Genomic DNA, 24,112 nt, shown 5'->3' on the forward strand with positions numbered 1-24,112 from the left:
CCTGCGCACGCTGGGGCGGGGCGGGAGGGGACGCGGCGCGACCCCGCGGCGGGGCGGGGTCGGCGGAGAGCGCAGCTGAGGTACCGCGGCGGGACGGGCGGGCTCTGCGGGGCGCTCCTCGCACCAGGCCGGGCTCCGCTGGGTGCGGGCGCTCCCCTCCCCTCCGCTTACCTTCCCTCCCCTCCGCCGCAGGGCCGCCGCGGCGCCGCTTGCGCGGTGCGAGGAGCGAGGAGCGAGGAGCGGGGAGGAGGGTTCTGCAGCCCTCCTGTGCCCTGGCTGTGCGTGCCGCGGCTCTGGGCCCGGAGGAGCTGGCTGGGAGAGCGTCCGGCAGGGCTGGGAGCGTGGGCTTGTGAGGATGCGGCTCCCACAGGCGTCCTCCTGTTGGTGTATGCTGTGGCTTGGCTTGTGGGTGGACCTGCAAGGTTTTCCTCTCTTTTTTGGGGCAGATGGTGACATCCTTTTCAACAAAACTCTGCAGTAAAAATTAATGAACAGCCAACCTTCCAGTATCTGAAGAGGCCTGCAGGGATGCTGGAGAGGGACTCTTGGTCAGAAACTGTAGTGACAGGACAAGGAGTAATGGGTACAAACTGGAAGAGGGGAAAATTAGGTTAGATATTAGGAAGAACTTCTTACTGAAAGGTGATGAGACACTGAAACAGGTTGCGCTGGGAGGCTGTGGGTGCCCCAACCCGGTCAGTGTTCAAGGCTGGGTTGGATAAGGCCTTGAGCAACATGGGCTGCTGGGAGGTGATCCTGCCCATGGCAGGAGGGGAGGTAGAATCAGATCATCCTTAAGGTCCCTTCCAACTCTTAACAGTCTATAATTCTATGATTTTATAAAAGTTACTTGCTTAGCACTAGCTGCAAATGGTGACTAGGAAGAATTTTGTCACATACGAAGTGATTAGTTACTGGAATGGGCTACCCAGAGGAGGTGGTGGAGGCACCGTCCCTGAAGGTGTTTAAGGAATGACTGGACGTGGCACTCAGAACCGTGGTCTACTTGACCTGGTAGTGTCTGGTTATAGGTTGCATTATCTCAGAGGTCTTTTTCGACCTCATTGATTGTGTGAGATTCTTAAGGTAATTAATTTTTAATCTCAAAGGCAAGAAGCCTGTCTGTGGCCAGAGAGTTTCTGCATCCTCACCGTGCCCTGGCCAGAGGAGCTATCCATCATGCAGCAAACCTGAAGGGTTTGAGTAACTCTTTCTCAGTAGTCAGTTGAATTTTGGCCCATCTGAAGTTTGCATTGAGAGTGTGAGGCAGCATGGTAAGTTCTGCAGGCCCCTGTCAGTTAACAACTGGCCTGACATGAACAACATGGAGTAGCAGGCACAGTGCACTGATCACAGCTAAGGATTGGATAAACAGCCAAGAAAGGAAGGGTTAACAATGCAGAAACTGTCGCTTTTCCCCAGTTTTCTCAGAATTCAATTAAATACATTAGTAGCAGGGACAAAATCTGAGAGGTCCCTTTGTGTCATTTTAGTTTTGAACTAAAACGTATTGTAGATGCTACAAAATCTTTCCAATTTTTTTCCCAGTAAATTACCATCTCCCTGATCTCATTGTACAAGATACTGTTTAAGTTATATCAAATCTGTCTTCATTTAGAGGTAGCTTTCACGTTTGGGATTGGGTCTTAAAGTCTTGGAAACCTGCACAGCTATAACCTTCCATTACAAGTTTTAATTGTGCTTTAAACAATATGTTTTTGACAAATAGTATTCACAGATATATTTCATTGTTTAAGGTTTTTTCCACATTTCCTTTAAGTCCCATTTCCCACTCTGCTTTGCATGTTGCCACAAGGTGTAGCTTGTATTTTGCTGACACAAGCAAATACAGTACTGCTGTCTTGTCTTGCTGTCTATTGTACATATGATGTTGTATATGAAAGCATTGCTTTCTACAACAAGGAATTCTTGGGCACTTTCCCTAGAAGACATTTGAAGCCTCTTCATTTTTAGCTGACGTATTACCATACTATTGTAAACTTTATTATAATTAAGTGACAGAATTGTTTTTTTCTTTCTGTCTGATCAGGAAAGTCAGATATCCCAGCTGAAGGCACTGGCAAGCTCTTCTTCATGCTCCTATCTGCGTATGAATTCAGTTCCGTCCACTGATTTCTTTTGAGCTCTATACCATTTGGTATGTTTTAGCCTTATAAATCAGTGGAAGACTTTGTTGGGAATCATTTTTCGGAGCTTATACATCACCCAGACAGATACTCAAAATAGTAATGCTATACAGGCCACTAAATTTGTCTTTTTTCTTCAAGTCACCCACATGGTTTCAGGCTCAAGAGAAGGCTTTTTGTTTTCTCAGTAGAATGATATAATAACTTAGGATTATTTTCCCTTACTGCATTGCGTCTGGAGTTTGAATCTGCATTATTTTTAACTTGCAAATCATCATTTCATCAGCAAAAGTAGAATATCTACTTTCTGTTTTCTTACTTTTTTTTTTCTCTTTAGGAAAAAATGTGCCTCAGAGACTGCTGACCTCAGACCTTGCAGAAACCTGCTTTACCAGTCAAGTGCTTCAGTCAGTCGGTTCTTAAGGTATTCTGAACAAAATTATTATTTGTGTACTGAAATTGTCCTCTCCCTCTTTTGGCAAGTCTCTTTAGGCCCTTTCCTTTCTCTTTTGCAAAGAGCATGCATGCATCTCTACATGCATGTAGTCAGCACAATCCTGAAAGCATCGGTGATTCATGATAAAGACGAGTTTGGCTATAATTTCATTGTACCAGCTGAGCTGATTTGTAACTCCAAAGTTGCTGCAAACTCATAATAATCATGCATTAACATACTGCATGAAATCGTAGTAGGAGAATCCCAAGACAGTTTTAACAACCTTCCCACAGAATGTATCTTAGCAATTTATATGTTGCTATATATTTTTTAATATTTCTTTTTTTTTTCTTTATTCAAATAAGACTGCTCACAAAAATAAAAAGCCAATCAATTCTTTTTGCCTAGAACCACTTCTTTGGAGTAGCCCATCCATTGTTTCCATTATTTCTGTTCATAATGTTCCATTTGCTATACCACTATTTCAAAGTCCAAGTTCAGTACCCTGAAAGAACCTGGATAAAATAAATCATCTCAGGATTCAGCTGATCTAGGGTTTAGGCTGGCAAACTCATAAAGTCGTCAATACTTCATCATGTGTATTTAGTGCTTGCCATTGTTAACTGTTTCTGAATGCAGGCTGGGCATATCTTTGACCTCTGAAAGAAGGAGAGCATACACAGTAGGATGTTCAGTTTGCTGGGTCAAATCCATTCACAAAGTCCCATTCTCAACCACAAAGAGTTGCTATGACCTGTTACTACACTGAAGCAGGAAGTAATTGGATTAATTCTCATGAGAGAGGTTTCAATTTTTGCCCTAAATTTAAGAGTCTTTATTTTGGGAAATTTTGTCTATTTTTCCTCTTAAATTAAATATGCTTAATTTATGGCTAAGATATTTCAATATAAGCTAATGTCTGTTTAGGGTGTAGATTACAGAATAAATGCGCTCTGGTTTAGTATATTTAAATTCCTAAAACTTGATTTGTGTTATCTAAAACAGGCCAGTCTTACTAGAAAACAGTTGATACAAATCAAGCCTTTGTTTTTTCTTTTTTTGTTTTTTCTTTCCATGGAAAGAAGTTTCTAGGGGTTAAAGCCTTTTTGTTCTTAAGACACTGTGACTCATGGTATTTTACTAGTTGCAGATGAATTATCTTATGCTGGAAAACACATGATCTCTACAAATTAAGCAGCCTTCTTAAGGGGCCGTGATAATGCTTTTGCTAACAAAAGACAACCAGCAAAAGGAATTGCAGGTGTTGACTTGCACACTGGCCCACCATCCCTGTCTTAATTTTATAGCTTTTTTCCAAGCACTGAGAGTGGCTGCCAGTGCTGCATCAAGAGAAAAACACTCAAAATAAAACTGAAATAAATGAAAAACACCAAACTCCATTGTTCTCATCCAGGTCACTCCCAGCTCATCCCTAAAAGGAAACATTGTTATCCAACTTATCTTTCAGATTTTGAGCAAATTGAAGCAAACTCTCAAAGTCGATACAGTTAGGTTAGTAACTTGTATCTCACAGCAGTATTGCTTGTGTGTTACCTTGTTGGTTTCTCAGGCATCAAGAGGGCCTCTTACTTTATTTTCACTGTGCATGCACATTCCTTTGGTAATGGGTCCTACAACTGTGTGGGTTTGAGATTATATTAGCATATGGTATTTCCCTAATAAACTTCGAAGAGTTTGACTCAGAAAACTGTGGTAATACTCTGCTGTGGATAGGTGACAACAAGTGTTGAACAGATCATGGTAAACACTGTTTGTTTTTAATTTCTTTTTGAGTCATGGCATGGGGTATTGTAGCTGTGCTGTATGTTGAACATTGAAAGTCTTAATAGCACTTCTCAGATCTGAAAAATAAATAAATCATGCATTCACACTATAGTATGTCTTCATGCCCTGACATTTCAGTGTGAACTGTATGAGTTTCCAGGAATAAAAGACATGGTACTTGCGGTATTGCTCTTTATGGTTCTCCTTCTTTTGCTTACACCTGCATGCATTTTTAATACATAAGCACAGAGGGAAAAATGTAACTTTTGAAAGGCCTGCAGATTCTTATTTGGAATGTAGTTACATTAGTGTTAATTTCTGTCAGTGATCACTCTGAGAAAAATTGATTGTAAACAAGCTGATTTTCTGTTCAGATGGTTAGTTTCTGACAGTCTTTGCAAACAAAACTGCTGATTTTACAAACAGTGAATTACATTCCTTTCCATTGCCAAGTATTTCGTGGACAGTGCAGTCTGAGGTTGTTTACATTCTGTAACTATCAAGACTCTTAATGCAGATAAACCTGATCCCACTCTAAGTACTGTGCTGCAATGTCAAGCTGTGACTTAGACAGCCCAAGTGGGGTGGAGGAGTAATTCCTTACCTTTTATTTTTTCCCTTTCTGTATTGTTTTACCTCAAGCAAGTGCAAATAGCCTGCAGATAAGATGAAATAAAACTGGAAATTAAGTTTGGGGCTTCTTTATTGTTATTTTTAATGTAGAAAAAAGGCCAAACATTTTTGTCAGTTTTTTAAACTTTGCAGCTGTTAATTTTAACATTCTGAAGTTGACTGTATAAATTCCAGGTTTGATGTGACTAATGCTAGATATGGCTTGGTTTTCATCCCCTATTCGGAACACAGGGCAGAGTTATGCTTTCCTTTAAGAAAGCTGTCCTTGTTAAATGGCTGAAAGGAGAAAACGTCTTAAGTATAACCAAAAATCAATTATCAAAATTAAATCTCTTTTCAATTACTGCCTTTCCCCTCCCCCGAAATAATTCTGTTTGTTTGGTATTTTCTCAGAAAGCTAGTTTAGGCAGGAATTAATTTATTGTATTAAAGACCAGAAACACAGCAATAAAAAGCAATTCAAGCCTTCTTAGCAATTATATGAAAAAACAAAAGTAACAAATCTACAGAGAAAAGCAACTTTAAAATTATTTAATGTTTGAAAAACCTAACCTATGATGTAGAATGCAGATCTGAAAAGGAGTATATGATGAAAAGGTTGATAAATAAAACACTATCTTTATATATATAATACTACATTATATATCATATATGTAATAGACAACTAAATACTATTATTTTTTCATAACCAGACAAATGTAGTTGATCAATGCATGGAATTCAGTATAAACCACATCAACTTGCTCTTAAATTGTATCAGATTATTAGCTGTTACTGTTTTAGGAGTGAATAGATATCTGTGATAAAGTTTGGTTCTGGAAGTCTTCTCTGACTCTCAGTCTTTATTAATGCTAGTTGTCTCTGAAGACTGAAACTTCTTCATTGCATTATTTAAATCTCCAATAACTTCTTTATTAGTTGTACCAACTGAGAGGGCACCTCTGGTAAACATATGCACTATGAGGCAAGATTCCTTAGCAGCTATTTTAGTACTGTTACCAAGCCTATCATGCATTCAGACCACTAGAGATGTCTTCATGGGCTGCTGTGGTTCCACCTTAAGAAACATGAACTACAAGTTCAAGATTTTTTTGTTGCAAAATATTCAAAACAGACTTGAAATGAGACAATTCCTTCCTCCTTCAGTCATTTTTCTAATGGCATATTTTAACATTGTAGCCACTGCTTTTTTAACATTCTAACTCAGACATAGGAGGAGGAGAAGGAGTCTGTTACTGTCTCTACTGAGGATTGAGTTCAGAGAAACTATGTATTTGTCTTTTGAACAGTTACCCTTCTGTTTGTAGTTCCTAGTTTATGTCAGCTCTCCCGTGCAATGGTCTTGTTCCGAGAAAGGGATAGAAGTAATGAGGAAAATATGCACAGCACTTGTTGACTGTACAGAAGCAGCAAGTAAGTTAAAATATGAACGGCATGGATAGCTTGTCTTAGAATTCAGATATAGAAGTGGCTGAGAGTGAGACTGAACCAGCAATTCCACTCCCCCCTCTAAACATCTTTGTGGTATTAGTACATAACTGAATAAAAGTGTCCGAAGGAGTGGCATTTTATTTAAGGAGAAAGACTGTGTGAGAATGTCTTTTAGACACCGGGCTTGTGTGAAAATGGCCACTGGAAAGTCATATGTGTTTGCAAAGTGAAGGGGTGAAGTAGATACAGGTAAATGTGCAAGAAGGAAGAAGAGGTGAGGATCTATGTGGTTCTTTGTCATGTTCTGCTGCTAACCTCTGCATTGTATTTTAGTTATTTCCAGAAAAGTGCATGAGAAGATGTGAAGGCAAGCAGATGTGGAGAGTGCTAGTAATGGTAGGCAGGTATGGATTAAGAGTGTTGTTGCAAGGAACATACGGAGAGGGAGACAGAGCTCTAGAGTCAATGTCTTGAAGGCTGTAAAAGGAAACTGAGTTAAGTTGGTGTTATATTGACAATACATGAGTTGGTTTTGAAGTGCACCAAGTAGGAAGCCTTTCAGGTGCTAGTGTGAGAAGCACTTGTCTTCTAAAAGTACGGTTAAATTATCTGCATGTCTCTGCCACAGTGTGTATTTCTGAAAAGAAAAAAAAAAGGTAATATTTCATGGGATGTAGGTCTTCTTGACATGTTGGTCTATTTTACCAGAACTAAAGCAGGACAGTGGAAGGATTACCACATACCAGTTCCCTGGCATTTACTTCTGGTTTTATTCTGAGTGATCAAGCCAGAAATAACAGTGTAACACAGTGGAAAATGGCTGACCCAGAATGGGGTATTGTAAGAGAGAGAGACATCGTCAGGCTTGGATGTGCAAGGAAATTAAGTATACAGGTTGGGAATGTTGAGCTGGGGAGGCATCACAGCACACCTGCCAGTCCAGATCCTCAGCACTCAGGGAACTGCTGCTCAGAAAACTTACACAATATCTTAACCTTGTAGCTTTAACTCAGGAATATAATTGTGTCACAAGCTATGCAGGAAAATGCTGTAACTCCCTGTGTAAGCTCATGTTGCTATGTAAGACCTTTCCAAAAGATCTGGTCTTTTATTCATTAGTATATATGAAACTTGTGTTAATATTGGCCTACTTTAAACATGCCTGGTGATGCGTCACTGGTGTTCCACCTTCAGGAGAAGTTACTTCTTCCAAATACTAAATGACATTTCAGTAGTTAGACTATGACACAGTTGCTTATGGAAAGCTGTAATTAGCAAAAAATTATAGTTACAGAAATAATAGTCTCAGTTCAGATTGGAATGCTTAGGATAACTTAGTTTATTGTTTCACTTCATATATATTTCATTATTCCATTTTGGTTTTCACAGTAAAAGCCCCAAAATACAACAACAATTAAAGGAATCTCCATTCTCCACAAGTTTGCTCTGCTCTTATGGTACTTAATTATAGTGTCAGCCTGTATCAGCTTTTCTTGTGTTGCTGATACAGAGGGCAGCTCCTGGGAAAAAGCTCCATTGCTCATACTGGCGAAAGTCTAGAGAGTGAGAGTAGGTGTCTTATGGAAAAGATTACACTTGCGTATTAGCAATAGCCTGGCATGTAGAAATATTGCCGAGGTATTCATTCCAGGTATCCACTAAAATCCTGATGACTCGTATTCCATTTCAGTTTTGCAATTAATTCAGAGCCAGAGGGTGTCTGGTGATGTTTGCTACACAGCAAAGTTTGAATTAAAAAATGACACATGAGCTGTGAAGTGTAGAGAAACACTGATGAATGCTTTCAAGCTTAAGGCACACACACTGGAGACTATGAAACAGAACAAATAATACCAATCTTATCTTCTCTCGGAAACAGATACTGGGATTTTATGTCAGCTGCATATGAAAAATGCTTCAATTGTGTATGGACATTGCTTCAGTATGACTTTTTATGTCATTTGGCAGAGTTAGCTTCACCCTTCTGATTTTATAATATTCACAGCTGTAGTTCATTTCAATTTGTGATTGCAACAGGAATGATTTAGCAGTGTTGGAAACAGTTTTGTTTTTCAGGTGTCCAGCTGTAGGTTAGTGATGTAGGTTAATAGATGTTAGCAATTGCCAGTCATTCTGATGGCTCCATATGTGAAATGAATATAAAACAAATTCATCTAACCAGGGAAGCCTGGTAATACTCTTTTGCTTTTGAGTTTGCCCCATATTTCTAGCTGAAGGATGGTAAAGCACAGATAAGACAGATAAAAGTATAAAATGCATTGTGTGATTCCTGTGTGTTCAAATGGGCATTTAACACTAAAACCAGCTAAACCCCAAATGTCCTTGTTTCTTTATTCACATAAGTAGTGAAAATTAGGTTTCTGTGTTGGCTTAGCCTAGCAGGAATGATGTGATGTGCACTAGCTAAAACACGTGATAATGCAGAGTCATTATAATTTTGTTTTAATAAATTGTCCTTAGAATATGTCCAACTGAGTCATGACCTATTCCTATGCAATTTATCTTGTAATGATTCCCAGCTTAATTGACTGATTTTTAAAAACAAAAAAAATCTTTAAATCACAAGACAGTCATTTAATATTTGTTTGCTACTGCACAAGACCTCTACGCAAGCTCAGTGTTAGGTAAAAATAGACCCATTCTTTCTTCTTTTACCTTTTTTCTGCCCAGCAATGACTGTTCTGTTGCTTCAGGAATTCGTTGTTTATATGAATAGATGAGTATACATATTGTTTGTAGCTATGTTTAAACTGTATGTGTGTGCACACATGTTTTAATATATATGTATATGTATATATTTCTTTTTACATTTTAGAGCTGTGATGGCCAGTCACCAAGCAGAAGTTCAGAGGTTGAAGCTAGATAATGATTCAGTTATAGAAGGAATAAGTGACCAAGTACTGGTGGCAGTTGTGCTCAGTTTCACTTTCATTGCTGCACTGGTATATACGCTTTTAAGGTGAGAATATGTTGACAGGAATTAATCAACATACCTGCATTTATAAAATTGTAACTTTCTCAACAAATTTTTGCATTGGTACTTAAAAGCTGTGACTTTTTGACATTAGGGAAGTGATTGTTTGATCACTTACTCTGTTTTATGATCTAACTGACAGAATGAAATGGTGCATTTCTCAAAAATGGAGTTTAACTCTTCCTTATCTTCAGGATAATAATGTTCATCATTCCTTAAAACTGAAAATGGCTGAATTCACAGTCTCTATGGCTACTGTGTCATGTTTGGTTACAAAGTACAGATTTGTCAACAGTGACTTCAAAATTAAAATTGGGTATAATCTTCCAATGCATGTTCTACTTGTAGTCTCCTCAAAAAAAAAAAAAAGCCCAAGCCAAAAAGCTCCAAACCCAAATTAAATTACTGATTTGTTTATGGATTAATATACCATTAAAAGAGTGGACTTTCTTATGCTTTCCACAAATCAAAATGCTAAGTTCAGAATTCAGTAACTTTAATGGTCAAGTCATCAAAGCTTATTTTCATTTCGGAGTTTCTCTTTGCAACCTAAGAATTATTTTTGTGTTTAGGGGAGATGAGTCTGAGCTTTAGAACGGTTTCTTTTCTTTTTGTTTTTATTTTTTGATGTTCTCTATACTGAAAGCAGAAGAGATTTTGCAACCAAGCAAACTCAATTTCAGTGATACATTGGCATTATGGAATTTACTGAGGAGGATATGTCGATAAGAGAAATTGTCAGAATTGGAGTTCAGGAGATGATACATCGGTGATGAAAGGTTACTTGGAGAGGGAGATAAGGGCTAGTTACTACCTGTGCAGTGTAATGAGCTCAGTTAAAAGGTTGTCTGTGGATCCTGTTACGTACTTTGATGGTTTATTTTCTGGAGGTGCAAACAGTTAAGACACTTCTGCATTGTATGAGTCTTGACCAGTGACAGGACTCAAGGAAATGGCGCGAAGCTGAGTCAGGAAAACTTTAGGTAACAGGAAAAAGCTTTTCACCCAATATGTGGCTGGGCCCTTGAAGAGTCTCCCCAGGGAAGTGGTCACAGCACCAATCCTGACAGAGTTCAAGAAATGTTTGGACAATGCTCTCAGGCACATGGGGTGACTCTTGGGGGTGTCCTGCGTAGGGTCTGAAGTTTGACTCGATGATTCTTGTGGGTCCTTTCCAAATCACCATATTCCATGATTCTGTGAAGACTGAAAGTCTTATCAGCATCCTCTTGCCTCTCTGCTCTGCCTTCTGGTACTTTCTGAAATTGCATGTATTCAGCAGCACTTTACTTCCTTTGTCTTGTCACCATCAAAATCTGCACAGTGTTAGAAAATCTGTACAAGACAAAAATTATATTACTTTCAATTTATGGAGCACAAAGTGGGGGAAAAGAGTGGTTGGGGTTTTTTACTTATCTTGTTATCTTAAGCATTACAGTGGTCTGTGTGTTCCCTATACTGTGTTCATTAACCCAGTCTCTTTGCCACCCGTGCTTCTGTACGTAATAGCTGAAATATTTAATTTGGGTAGGAACACATGATAAGATAAGATATCATGAATAAGAATACATGAAAGAAAACTTAGGGTAATGAATAGTTTTGGGAATGGAATAAAAAGTAGAAGCAAGAAGTACATTTTGCAGTAGATTTTAGGGGGCAGAAGTGGAATGTGGAAGAAACTGTTCAGGGATATGATTGCTGTACTTGTTTCCAGCAGTGAGAACTCAGTGAAGCATCACATCAAGGCATGAGCTGAAGGTGTTCAGGTTTCTGGCAGACAAACTTACTAGCCATAGTTAACACATATACAAGTCGCAGATGTTTAGTTCAGGTACAATATAATACTTTTGTAAAGCCTGTGTGGTTTTAAATTATGAATTTGATAAAATTAAGCCAGATTTTTTTCTGTCATCTTTTAAATTGGTGTCTGGGTTGTCACATTACAAATGAGATTGAAAAAATTCAAACTATTCAACAAATTAAAGGAAACCAGGTGATTTACATACTTCATGTTCATGGATCTGCAGGTTTAGATCTTTTTATCTCATTTTTCTGTGCCTATACTCAAACTTCTAGTGTGAGTATAAGATCAAGTCAGTATTTTCAGCAGAAGTGAGATCTTAATCCTTGGAAATTATCAATGATCAGTGCATGGTGATGCACCAGTCCCTGTAACTACTGTCCCTCAGTTTCCTGGTGTGAGACTGTGCACTGTATGAGTAGGCAGCCTCCCTCCTTCCAATAATAGTAGTTTGGTGGGCCTCTCTGTGGTACATGGTACAATCTTTCAACATCATAGGACTTTTTTCCTCAAGTTTTGGAATGCTAGTACTCAGAAGTGGGGAAATAAAAAGCCATTGCATCTAACTTTGTTTCTTTGTGGCTTGTGTGTGATAAAACCTTTAATTATATAGTACCATACTGATTTTCATTTATTTCATTTATCTTCTTACACTAATTGCATGACAGAAGTTATGAATTTGATATGCCTTCACCTCTGCCTGTCCCTTCCTGAATGTTGCGTGTTGTTTTGCCACTTCCTTGTCTTATGCATAAGTGACAGTATATGTTGTACCTCTACAGTGTCACAAATGCTCTCGTGTATTCAGCCTAGCATGTGATACCAGGGTAAAGTCATTTGAATGAATGCTTTAGCAGCAAATTTGCAATTAATTGTTTATGGAGGAATCAAATTAATCTGGTTTATAATTCATACCTTCCACTTGTGTGTGAATTGAATTTCAATATATATCAAAAGTTCTGGCAAACTGAAGGTGCAAAATATGCTCATTTTGTAGCATCTGAACAGGAAAATAGCTTTATACATATAACATGTATGACAGACAACATTCACAAAATCTGACTCATGGCAGCCCAGGGTGGGTAAGAAGGGTTTTAATATAGCCTTCCCATGGTGAAACTTTCATACATGTCATCCACATTGGTGTTAAACAAATTTACTTTTTACAGATATTCATTTAGTTAGCATGAAGAATATGGGGCTTGTCTATTTCTCTTTGAAAAAAAGAATGAAGCAGATAATACTGCATTACTGCCATGTTTAACATTTTATGATTGCCGATGTTAAATGAAGGAAAACATTGCAGAAGCTCCTAGTGCCATTGAGGAAATGATGGACTAGAACTGCAGCCAGAAAATGCCCTAAAAATTCAGGCAGTCCAGCCCTCATCTCTGATAGAGGATCAGCTTGCCTAGATATCCCTGGAAGCATTACAACCTGTTTGGTTTTTTTTTTTTTATTTAACTTCTAGTGAGGAATAGATCACAATACCCTGAGAGAGTCTTCTCTGGTTTTATACACTTAGCAGTTAGAAGTGGTTTTCCGTGAGGCTTAGATAACTGGGAAATAATTGTCCATATTTATAGAATGAAAGCCTTATCCTGACCCCTTTTCTCTCCCTGAGCAGTCTTCTATATGAACTGACATTTCTTCATTCTTAATTTAATGTTTAAAAAATGTGGGCAGCAGTTCTTATTCTCTTCTGAACTTCCTCCAACTTCTCTATATGTTTTTATGCATTTAGCCCAAAATGGAGAACAAAATGCAGCTGAGACCTCAACACTGCTAAGCAGAATGCATCACCATTGAAATCCATGTGAATAAATAAAGCATAAAAATTGAGTTTAGCATATGCTGTTGAATAATATTTATTGTAACTCAACACCTCTTATTGTTGTCAGCATGTTTTTTAATTTCAATTCTGTTCCCATTGGCTTTGGAATTTCAAATTTTTAATATATCCATCCTCCTTTCTTCAGTGAATCCCTTCCCTATGATTCCTCTTGGCATCTCCAACCTGTCATTTGCTTGCCTGCAGTGTCTTTCTTTTTAAAAAAGAGTGATTTTAAAAGAATGATTTCTTTTTATATCCAGTCTGCTGATAGTTACATAAAGTCAACATTCTAAATCTAACAGTTTGTCTACCCTTTCTTATGTAAATGTTATGTAGCAGATAAAATTGAAATAGGAGGTTTCAACTCTAACTTAGGCAGTAAGTGCAAAACTAATAAATCTATGAGTAAAAAACTAGCAGTCAAGGCAAAAATGAAATTTTTTCTGCATGTTTAGTACAAAAGCTTTTAAGCTACTTCACTTTTTGTAGATTCCTGGCTTAATTGTTTTAACATGATGATGAAGTCTGTCTGAAAAATCTTGCTACTGTTCAGCTTTAAATGTCCAAAGCAACTTTAGGATCCAGAATGAATGTCCTGTTTCCTTAATTACTTGTGTACTTCCTTTAAAATCCTTTATAGCAGGAAAGAGTGATTTCTTCTCTTTGTTCAAGTTTCATATTTTTTCCAATAGTTGTTTTTCAGTGTTGGGTCACAGTGTTTTTTATTGCTTGTGTTTCCTTTCACAGAAATGAACATCAGAACATACATCCAGAAAATCAAGAGTTAGTGCGAGCTCTTCGTCAGCAGCTTCAAACAGAGCAGGTGCTGCACTAAACATTGCCATCATTCAGCTCTCGAGTGTGTGGTAGTGTAGACTTCTCTGAGGTTCTGGAAGAAGCTTGTGTTGAAAGTTACAGAAGCTCACTTACTGTACAGAGACATCTCTGAAATTGGTCAAGTAATGAGATAACTTAGGCTTTTTTTAATGAATGTGTTAAGTAATTAAAACTAAATATTTGGCTGTCTCTTTTTTCAAACAAGATTTTGCCACAAGGTAGAGTATATTAGGTGATGCTGTGTGCTTCCTGCAGTTTTCCTGGGAACTTAGTGGTAAAAGAAAGGAAATCTGGAGTACAGTTTGCCAACACAAGACAGGGGTTAGATGTTTAGCTTGATTAACAATGTGTAGCAGAACAATGGCACAGCAACAACAGCCAGGCAACAAGGACTGACAGAAACTTTTTACCAAAGCCTTTAGTAACAGGGCAGTGGGCAATGGCTGTAAACTGAAAGAAGGTAGGTTTAGATGGGACTTAAGGAAGAAGCTCTTCACTATGAGGGTAATGAGGTACTGGAACAGGTTGCCCAGAGAAGTTAAGGATGCTCCATCCCTGTAGTGTTCAAGGGCAGGTTGGACAGGGCATGGAGCAACCTGGTCTGGTGAAATGTGTCCCTGCCCATGGCAGAGGGCTTGAAACTTGGTGATGTTTAAAGGTCCTTCCAGCTCAGGACCAGAATTCCTTAATTCTATGACTGCATCCAGTTCTGACAGGTAGAGGCTAAACCAGGTACTGGAAATTGCTAAGTCCCAGCCCCAGAGTGAAAGATGATAGTTTTGGAGAATATTGAGAAGAATCTCATCATGGTACTTAAAATAATAGCAGTGCATATTTATGGGGAAGACAAATATGGCAAAATGGGGAGAAAAACTATTTCATGACAGTGACAAGCTGGTGGCTGTGTTTGGGTTTGGAAACACTAAATGCTGCAGCTGGTAAGCAATGCAGTTCAGTTAACTGGCTGTGAACGGAACTACTGTCTAGAATAATGGAATAACAATACAGATCTGAGTTTGTTACTCATGCTCCAGCATGTCTAGCCTAACTTAAGGTGAAGAACCAAGTTGATTCTTTCTTTGTGGTCTTTACCTATGAAGCACAGACAAATATATGTGAGATGAAGGGAAAATAATGGGCTTGTCACAAGAACTACTTGCTTAGTGAATCAATGCATTAAGTAGTTTGATTTTTGCATTTAAATATATTTCTCTTTAATTTCACATTTGTTTGACTTGTAGCAATGAATGCTAATTTATTATTATTGTTTGAAACTCAATAGACTTACATAACAATAGTATCTCTCATCCACTTTGCATTTCTCTGGTGTCCCAGCAGGATGCTTCTGCTGGTGATCGGCATCGCTTCTATACAGATATGTCCTGTCCGGTCTGTTTGCAACAGGCTACATTTCCTATAGAAACAAACTGTGGACATCTCTTCTGTGGTAAGCAAGAAAAACTTCAAGTTGCAAAGATAAAACCAGAACAGGAATACAAACTTCTGGTACTAGCACAGGCACCCTAATTCAAAGCTTTGCTTTTAACTGACTTCTAGTCTTCATTAGAAATAATATTTTTATGAACAGTGGAGTAAATACATTTGTGAATAAACAGTCACTTTAACAGTCTGCTTCAGTTTTTTCTATTCTAACAGGATTGAAACTGTTGTTAATTTTGAAGTGTCAAAGAGCATAATTTATTTCCAGTGTAGTGAAAAACTGAAGAGGCTGACAAACATTTGGAAATGTACCATTAAAAAAAACTAGTTTAGAACAAGTAAAACATTCTGCTTGGTATTATCTGTATCTCAGAGAATATTTTTTTCTGGAAGTCCCAAAGAATTAAGACCAAGTTCATGATGATTAAAGTGTTTGCCTTTTGTTGTTGTTGTTGTTGTTTTTTTGAGGCTCTGCTATTCAAATTTATACATAAACATCCTACATAGCATTTTGCTTCCTCTCCTTCAGGTTCCCAATAGGATTCTTTCACTGCATTCATCTAGTTTTATGGAGCATATAATGCATACCACACCAAGTTGTTTAAATGAGAAAATATGCAAGTTTAGAGAACAGTTAAAGTACTCACATTTTGATGTATTTTTTCATCTCTTGAAACTCTGGTCATAAAGCCAGATTTTCAGGATAAATTTTACCTCTCCTCACATTTTTGTGACTTGCGAGTTTTAAACTGGTAAAAATTTTAATTATTTGTTTCTTCACTTACTAAAAAAATTGCATTGTTTTCAGGAAGTAATACCTTAAAATTAATGATTCGGTTGAACCTATTCAGTAGCACTGAATTTGCACATGTTGGTTCTTGGTCTCTTCAGTGAGTGTTGTATACAAAATTAAGTAAGAAAATACAGATTCAACCTAACTGCTTATACACTTCTGTTATTTTCCTTGGTGGGGAACATTGTTCCAGGCAATGGGGTTTTCAGCTCTGAAGTTTAAATGTCTGTAACTTGCCTTCATCAGGTTCCTGCATTATTGCCTACTGGAGGTATGGCTCGTGGCTCGGTGCCATCCGTTGTCCAATCTGCAGACAGACGGTAATATTTTAAGTAACTGTGGACCTGACAATTTGGTTACCTAGTACAGCTTGCCACAAGGCATTTACATGTGAACTGCAACAGTGGAACTGACAGATGAGGAAGTCTGAGAAGCTGAATTAATAGGGAGATATGTAAGACGTGAATGGTGGGCATTCCATTTATCAGAGCTTTGCCAAATGGCTCAAAAAGTACAGATTGCTCCTGCAACTGAAATACAAGCAAACAATGCTGGTAACTCAGCCATTTTTCTGTAAGTAGTATATGAAAAGAGAAAATGATGAGATTTTAACTCTGATCCATCCATGCTTTCTGTTTGTGGTGTTATATAACTTCTGTACCAGAACTCGAATCTGAAAGGCCTGGCTGTTGTGTAAGACTGCCACGAGGCAGCACACTACTGGTTTCTGAGAAGTACCCTCTCCCTTCCTCCTCTCCCTACAAAAAAACCTATGTATGCCAATTTCTTATTTTGTCCCTATTTTTAGCTTGTATGTATTATTAATTAGGGCTTTGTAGAGCAAGCATTAACTTACTACCTACACAACTTACTTACATTGTCAGTTTGAAATATGTTCCTGCAACTCATTACCTCTTTCTCAGAATCTCTTGAGTCTGACACTGGGTGTTAAAGTACATCTTTAATTTTAACAGTGCACAAACTACAAACAGAGCTAGTAATTTCTGTTGAATTGTATAACTTGCTTCTTGCCCTTGCCCCCCCATTATATCCTGCTTTGCTTGTGTTTTTCAGCAGGACAGATGACTATATGAACACAAATGAAAGAAATTAAAATAGGTTTGACTGGAGGAGGAAGGAATAGGTTTAGAGTGTAGCCAGTAAGTAAAAGGCCACAAAAGATAAAAGTGAGGAATGTGGAAAGGGGCAAAGTAAGTGACATTTTTAGTGTCTTTCCTTACATATATATTCATTTACCTTCCTCTGAGTAACAGGTAAGTTAGGTGGTAGTTTGCATGGTTATATACTGATTCTCACCCTGATTTATAATGGGGAAGTATGAACAACATGAGTCAATACAGGTTTGTGACAGAGTTAGGAGTTGAATGTAAGGCTGCTCATGCTGTCCTTTGCTAAGTGTGACTGCCACAGAGATTCAAGTTATGTGTGGAATATTGTGGGCAGTTTAGGTCACTATAATATAAGAAAGATATTAAGCCATTGGAGGGTATCCAAAGGAGGGCAGCAAAGATGTTGAAGAGCCTGGAGGGGAAGGCATATGGGGAGAAGATGAGATCACTTGGTCTGTTCAGCCTGGAGGAGACGGAGGGGAGACCTCATTCCAATCTACAACTTCCTTGTGAGGGGAAGAGACAGGACAGACACTGATCTCTGCTCTGTGGTGACCAGTGACAGGACCCAAGGGAATGGCCTGAAGTTGTGTCAGGGGAGGTTTAGGCTGAGTATTAGAAAAAGGTTCTTCACTCACCCCGGGGGAGTTTGGGCACTCGAACAGGTTCCCCAGGAAGTGGCCACACCACCAAGCCTGACATGGTTCAAGAAGTGTTTGGATGATACTCGAGGGCACATGGTGTGACTTTTGAGGAGGGTCCTGTGCAGGCCTAAGGCCTAAGGGTTGGGCTGAAGGATCCTTATGGATCCCTTCCAACTCAGCATATTCTGTGAATGTGACCTTGCATATGACTTCTGTTTGCATGGAAGTTAACCATGAACAGAGCAGAATTTTCTGTGCTTACAAAAGAGCTGGAGGTTAATCTATTTTTCTGTTCATTTATTATTCTGTGTTTTTCTCTTTCGTTTTGGTATGAGCATCCATATACAAAAGTGTAAATTTTGTTGCTTTTTTGACACCCAAGGCCATTCTAAAGCTAGAAGAGGAAAGGCCTCATTGATTGCTTTATTAGATTTTCAGTTTAAGAGACAAAATTAGATTAATTTGTTTAATTAAATTTGTTCTACAAATTATCTGTCCCACTTATGAAATATAAAACATTTAGGTGTCTAGAAAACATATCTGTAAGCCTCTTTTAAAAGGAAGGTACTTGAGCTTTCTTTTTAACAGCCTCCTTAAAAGTTAATATTCTGTAAAGCATTGTAAGCAATTAGTTAAAACTTACTAGTGGTATCCATGTTAGTTTATTTAATTTCAGCTTATTCTCCTATTAAATATTCTGCTAAACCAAAGTTTGTTCTGTGTAGTTAACTGAAGACGACAGTTCTCATTTATAGTTCACAATGCCTGCAATTAAAACACAGTTGCACCTACAGCGTAATCTCCCTCTTTTGCCTAGGTAACATTGTTTTTACCACTCTTTGGTGAAGATCAGCAGGGTGCAAACCAAGTGTTTCAAGATGTTAATGATTACAATCGGAGATTCTCTGGAGAGCCCAGATCTGTAAGTTTGGGGTAAATTTCGATGGAGGTCAGTGATTTTAGGAAAGATTAAAAGTACTTTTTTGGTGATCCCACCCCATTTTTTTCCCCGGGATAGGGATTTTCTCTTCATGGTGCTTAGGGTCTATGCAAGTTTTCTTTAGGAAATTCATGTCTATATAGTTAGGTCAAACCCAAGACCTCAAATTATTTATTTGTGATTTGTGGAAATGTATGGAAACTTGCATTTTTGTTGTGAGTGAGAACTGCTAATAAGCCTTGAGTTCTCCGGTCATATGTTAAACTGTTTTTTAGACAGATTATTTTGGAAGGATCAGTAATTAGACAGTAAAAATACTTAATGAAATACATGACCTGCAAGTAAGAATATTCACTTGCTTAATCTCTTTACATTGATTAAAAAAAATCTGAAATTCTACTCTATACCTTTCTTCCTTAGAGTCCAAGCTACATGCTGTCTTGAGTTTTTAATTTTCCTCCTAGTTTATATTGCAGTCTTTGTTTTCCTCTCTGAGTGATGAAAGCGGGGTATTTTTTCTATAAATAGCCAAGAGAGATGGTCAGAGTTCTACAAACTTTAGAAAGTCAGCCTTGTGAACCTTTCTTCTCCGCCTGTGTGCTGATTCACAAGGTGAAATGCGCGCACATGCATACTAGTAACCTCCCTGTTTGTCTTCATTTGTTCATTGGATTTGGATATAGTAAGAAAACATCAACAAGAAAAATTTACAGTCCAAAGAGACAGAAGATGGAAGGATTTTTTCATATTCTAAACCACAAAGGAGTTATGCTTTTGATCCAGAAGTTTCAGGCCCCATTAGACCTCTCTGCAGGCTCTGTGTCTAGTCCTTAGTAACCTGTCTGAGATCACACCAGAAATCTGCACTAAAGCCCTAATCAGACTAGATAAATTTGATTAATACAATGTTTTGCCTTAACCACATACAAAATTCTTTTCTTGAAAACCTTTTTAGCCTTGGCAATAACTCATATTAATGGAGGTTAATGGCTCTATGTAGGAACTGTGTACAGTAGAAAGTTCACCCCTCCCTACTCTTCATAACAAAAACCTGAATATTTTCTACTGAGCAGTCCCTCACTAACCTGTCAGAATCACAGTAGAAAGCTGGAAAGGAGCCAGGAATGGATTAAGTTAAAGGTTCTTTTGTTTACTTTGAAGCTTCATCCATCCTTTGGAAGACTAGGTGAATCACAGGTTATATGCCAGCAGAGAGGATGTTGTGTTTCTGAAGAACTGCAAGCTATTCTACTTTACCTGTTGGGTTTTTTTCTTGCTAATCCCTGCTTCTCTTCCATTGTGATCAATATTTCACTTCAGTTAACCAGTTTGCTGTTTCTCACTTTCCACATGGTTTGTTTTCCTTCTAGTAGTCTTTGTTTTTCTTTCATAATAAATGCTAATGCATTTTCTAGTAATGTATATATTAATTGTGTGTTTTACATTATAGAATGCATAGTTTGATTGTTTCTTGAAAATGTATATATTCCAAATTTACCCCTCAAAACTACATCATTGAGTTTTGTGTTACTGGTCTTTGCATTAATTCCTGTAAACTAAAAGTTTCTAAGCTGTAATGTAGCAATAGAAACTTCAGTTTAGCATGAATGTGTTGCTAAAGCCAAATATTAACTTTTGGTTTCTTTCTTTTCAGATTATGGAAAGAATTATGGATCTGCCCACTTTATTGCGACATGCTTTCAGGGAGATGTTTTCTGTTGGAGGCCTCTTCTGGATGTTTCGCATCAGGATATTCCTCTGCTTAATTGGAGCCTTGCTCTACCTGGCGTCTCCTCTGGATTTTCTTCCTGAAGCACTCTTTGGAATTCTGGGGTTCTTGGATGATTTCTTTGTCATTTTTCTTCTGCTGATATATATCTCTATCATGTACCGAGAAGTGGTAACACAGCGTCTGAATAGATGAAATGGATGAAAATGACCGAAAAGCAGAGGCAGTTGTGGAATGTTTTAAAAAGAGAACTATAACATAAGTACGATATAGCAAGGTGCCTGTGTACAGTTTTAGTAGTAACAATTTCATAGCTGGTTGGCTTATACAGATATGAAGGGTTGATATGTGGTGATGCTTAACTGGAGTCTTTATTTGTGTGTTACATATGCTTCATAAGGACGAGATTAGTTTTATAATATTGTAATGAACTACCTTCATCTATTTCCACCTGATAAAAAACTGTATCTAATTGGAGCAGGAATCACCTTTTTTGGTGTGTTGTGGTTTGTAAAAATGGAATTCTACTAAAGAACTTCAAACAATAAGACCATTTGAATAATCTAGACATTTGTAAGAAAATTCAGAAATTCTTCACAGTACTGTTTTCATGGCTAACTCGTTTGATGTCCTCCTGTTATGGGCTGGAGTTTTGAAATAAAAACAGCTTTGTGTGTCTCTGTGGAAGAAGAAACCCAAGGACTGCATTACAATTATCACACTGCAGTTTCCTATTGTCCACACGCTTCACAAAAACAAGGGTAACACTCAGTATTGGTTGAGCTGCACTGTGTACAGTTGCATGCAATTCGTACCGTTTTATTTCTATATTTGGGAATGTACACAAGGTATCTGATCTACATTGAGCAAACAGTATTATGCACACCAGACTGGTTACTGCTGTGCTTTTGAAGTGGGAACGTGGTTTTTCTCTTCAGACTTGTTTATTTGGTAGGTATGTATCTTGGAAGCTGAAGTTTTGTGCTGCTTTAGGTCAATGCAATGTATTGAGAGTTTGCATTCCTTTAGTTGCATTAGAACATTAAGCCATTTGGAGAGGACCCTCAAATTTCAGATAGTGATCAAAAAAAAAGATAGCTATTGAAAAAAGAAAACTCTATGTTTTCACTACATGTACATGTCGATGTACATGTACAGTGTAGATGTTTACCTGAATGTACATTCTGCAGTACAAGTCCTAAACAACTTATATATTGGGGGGGAGTGATTTTCAGTTGGAGTTTTCTTGTTTGGTTGGTTGGTTTGTTGATTTTTATGGGGATAGAAGGGGTTCTCAATTACCTTGAAAAACATCTATGATAAGGGACCACAAAAAATCCTGGAAATGTTTTCAAAAATGCTAGGGTATGAATCATTCTTAAAGCTAATCTTTTTTTTTCATGTTGAATTTGAGCATAAGTTATCATAGTAATTTGAATATACTTTCATTTTAAGCAATGAATGTCACTAAAAAGGTCCAGGATATAATAGATCAATGTCCTTTTTAGCTAGAGGAATCATGATTGCAATTTAACTTCCTGAGTACTTGAAGACAGTGAATTGACAGATGATTCTTTGGGTGTTTACATATATGGGATGAGACTTATAATGAAAGGGACCTTTTTGCTATTTCTGTGTTTTCCCCATGCAAGTGTCTTTTCATAGCTTCTATCACTTAGGTATGTGCAGGACGATGACAGAGCTGGAACCTGAGATGTCAATGTTTGAGGTTGGGCACTGTCCTTCAGTATCAGTGTTTTAAATGATATGCATTTTTAAAAATAAATTGTCTGATTCTTCATTTGAAAATTTACTTTTGGAAATCCAGAGACATTTTACAAATGAATTGAAAAGTAAACTTTTCCTTGTTGCTGTTTGGTAGAGATGGGCAAGAAGAGAAAAGGGAAGTGAGGCAAAGGTTAGAGGAGAGCTAGACAGAAAATAATGTTTTTGGAAGCAAATGCTATTGGTTTTTCAAACTGACTGTTCTTGAGCATCCTGGTTGAGTTTTTCCCATTTTGTTGGCACTGCTAATGTATGGTGATGGCTTAGTGGCTACCTCAGTTAAAAGTCATTGAAGTATTATTGAGTAAGCATGGGATATTCATAAGCTGTTAGGTACATTTACAAAGCAAGATAGTGGTTTAGGATTTTAGATAAGAAATAATTTCATACTTTTCCTAGAATATTGTTTTGAGGTTTTATTGTTTTCCCAAGAAATCCAGCTGAGAGGAAACTCCAAAATTTTATTTTTAATTGAGCAAATTTAACACCCCCTTTTCTCCCGGAGTTTAATTTGTAAGTCTGTTTAGACAAGAATGTGAACTGCTGTAGACTAACTGGAGTCCATTCATAGAATTTGTTGATCTAGAATCTCCTCCATATTTTTATCCTATGATTGTGTTTATAATTTTCCCGTGATTCTCTAAACCCAGAGTGGATATAGATGCACATGAAGCTGCTTATTGATTTGTGTTCTTTGAACTTCCCAATCCTACATACTACTTTGAAGTTCATACAGAAATAGCCATCCCATCTAAGGGGTTCCTGAAGAGCAGACCTTCTAGTGTGCTGGAAATCATATGCAAACTGCATCTGAAAGCCTATATGAAGTTTCCTCGTGTTCTGTTTCTTCAGTACGTCTCTGATAGCCAGAATTGTTTCACTCAGAGGCTTCTGCTCACTTTTGAATATTGGGTAACATTGTAAGCTTAAATTCAACACATTAAATGCTTGAATTTAATTGACAGAATTGTGTGCTTGCTTGTGGATACTTTTTTTCAGTCCTGCAAGACGATGACAAACAGTATTATGACTTGCTCAGGCCTTTTTGTGTAATGTGAAGATGCACCTGTCCTGCAGCATCTGGCTGCTGCTCTTTACACAGATCTGAAATAGCTGTAAGTTAGCTATCTTGGGTACTTGGTTTGAGCTTAACCTAAGCTCTAGAGCTCCCAAGAAGTTGGAGAGTAAAACATGAGCATGCAGTATTCCTGAACTGTGTGCTGCCAAGTTGTTCTGGCAGGTAAGGGCTAGAGCTGAGCCGTGGCTTCAGAATATGAAGGAAATATGTGATGCTGTGTGCAGAGTGACTGCAAATGTCACTGTGATTTTGTCTCCAGGATGGGACAGGCATGTCACTAAGAGGGGAAAAAGAAAAAAAGGAAAACTAAGGCAGGAAGCGGTATGGGGATAAAATACAGTCCTTAAAAGATCACAGTGTCACCAAAACCTGTGTGAAATTTATGATTGTTCCAGCAATATTAACGCAGAGGAAAACATAAGTTATACTTAATAGCTCTTACACAATAACTTGTAGCATCTTGAGGCCTAATGGTCATTGCTATATAGAGCGATCAATTTCTGTGCTGTTTGTGTGCCACACCAGTGATGTCTGGGAGGACCAGGCAGAACAGTGTGATTTGGGGATACAATTTTGCTGTAAGTTTCATTGTAGTGGTATGTTACACTAGATTTTTAAGACAAAAGAATTTTAAACTATTTGTTGTTACTTTTAATGCTAATAAATTGCTGTTA

At 37.9% G+C, this 24,112-nt stretch overlaps 1 protein-coding gene across 7 annotated transcripts; it reads left to right on the forward strand.

Moving 5' to 3' along the window:
- Window positions 1-34: 34 nt before the first annotated feature.
- RNF170 (ring finger protein 170) lies at window positions 35-24,112 on the forward strand. Of its 7 annotated transcripts, XM_071581047.1 has the most exons (9): window positions 52-80; window positions 2,051-2,158; window positions 2,485-2,571; window positions 9,269-9,412; window positions 13,810-13,885; window positions 15,235-15,346; window positions 16,379-16,452; window positions 18,724-18,828; window positions 20,501-24,112. In XM_071581047.1, the coding sequence occupies exons 4-9, from the start codon at window positions 9,276-9,278 to the stop codon at window positions 20,768-20,770; spliced, it is 774 nt and encodes a 257-aa protein (XP_071437148.1). In that variant the 5' UTR covers window positions 52-80; window positions 2,051-2,158; window positions 2,485-2,571; window positions 9,269-9,275; the 3' UTR covers window positions 20,771-24,112. The 7 variants fall into 7 exon arrangements, with proteins under 7 accessions (XP_071437147.1, XP_071437150.1, XP_071437151.1 ...); XM_071581046.1 differs by lacking the exon at window positions 2,051-2,158 and having other exon boundaries at window positions 35-80; XM_071581049.1 differs by lacking the exon at window positions 2,051-2,158 and having other exon boundaries at window positions 35-80; window positions 15,238-15,346.

Source organism: Pithys albifrons, chromosome Z (assembly GCF_047495875.1).
Source record: "Pithys albifrons albifrons isolate INPA30051 chromosome Z, PitAlb_v1, whole genome shotgun sequence".
NCBI lineage: Eukaryota > Metazoa > Chordata > Aves > Passeriformes > Thamnophilidae > Pithys > Pithys albifrons.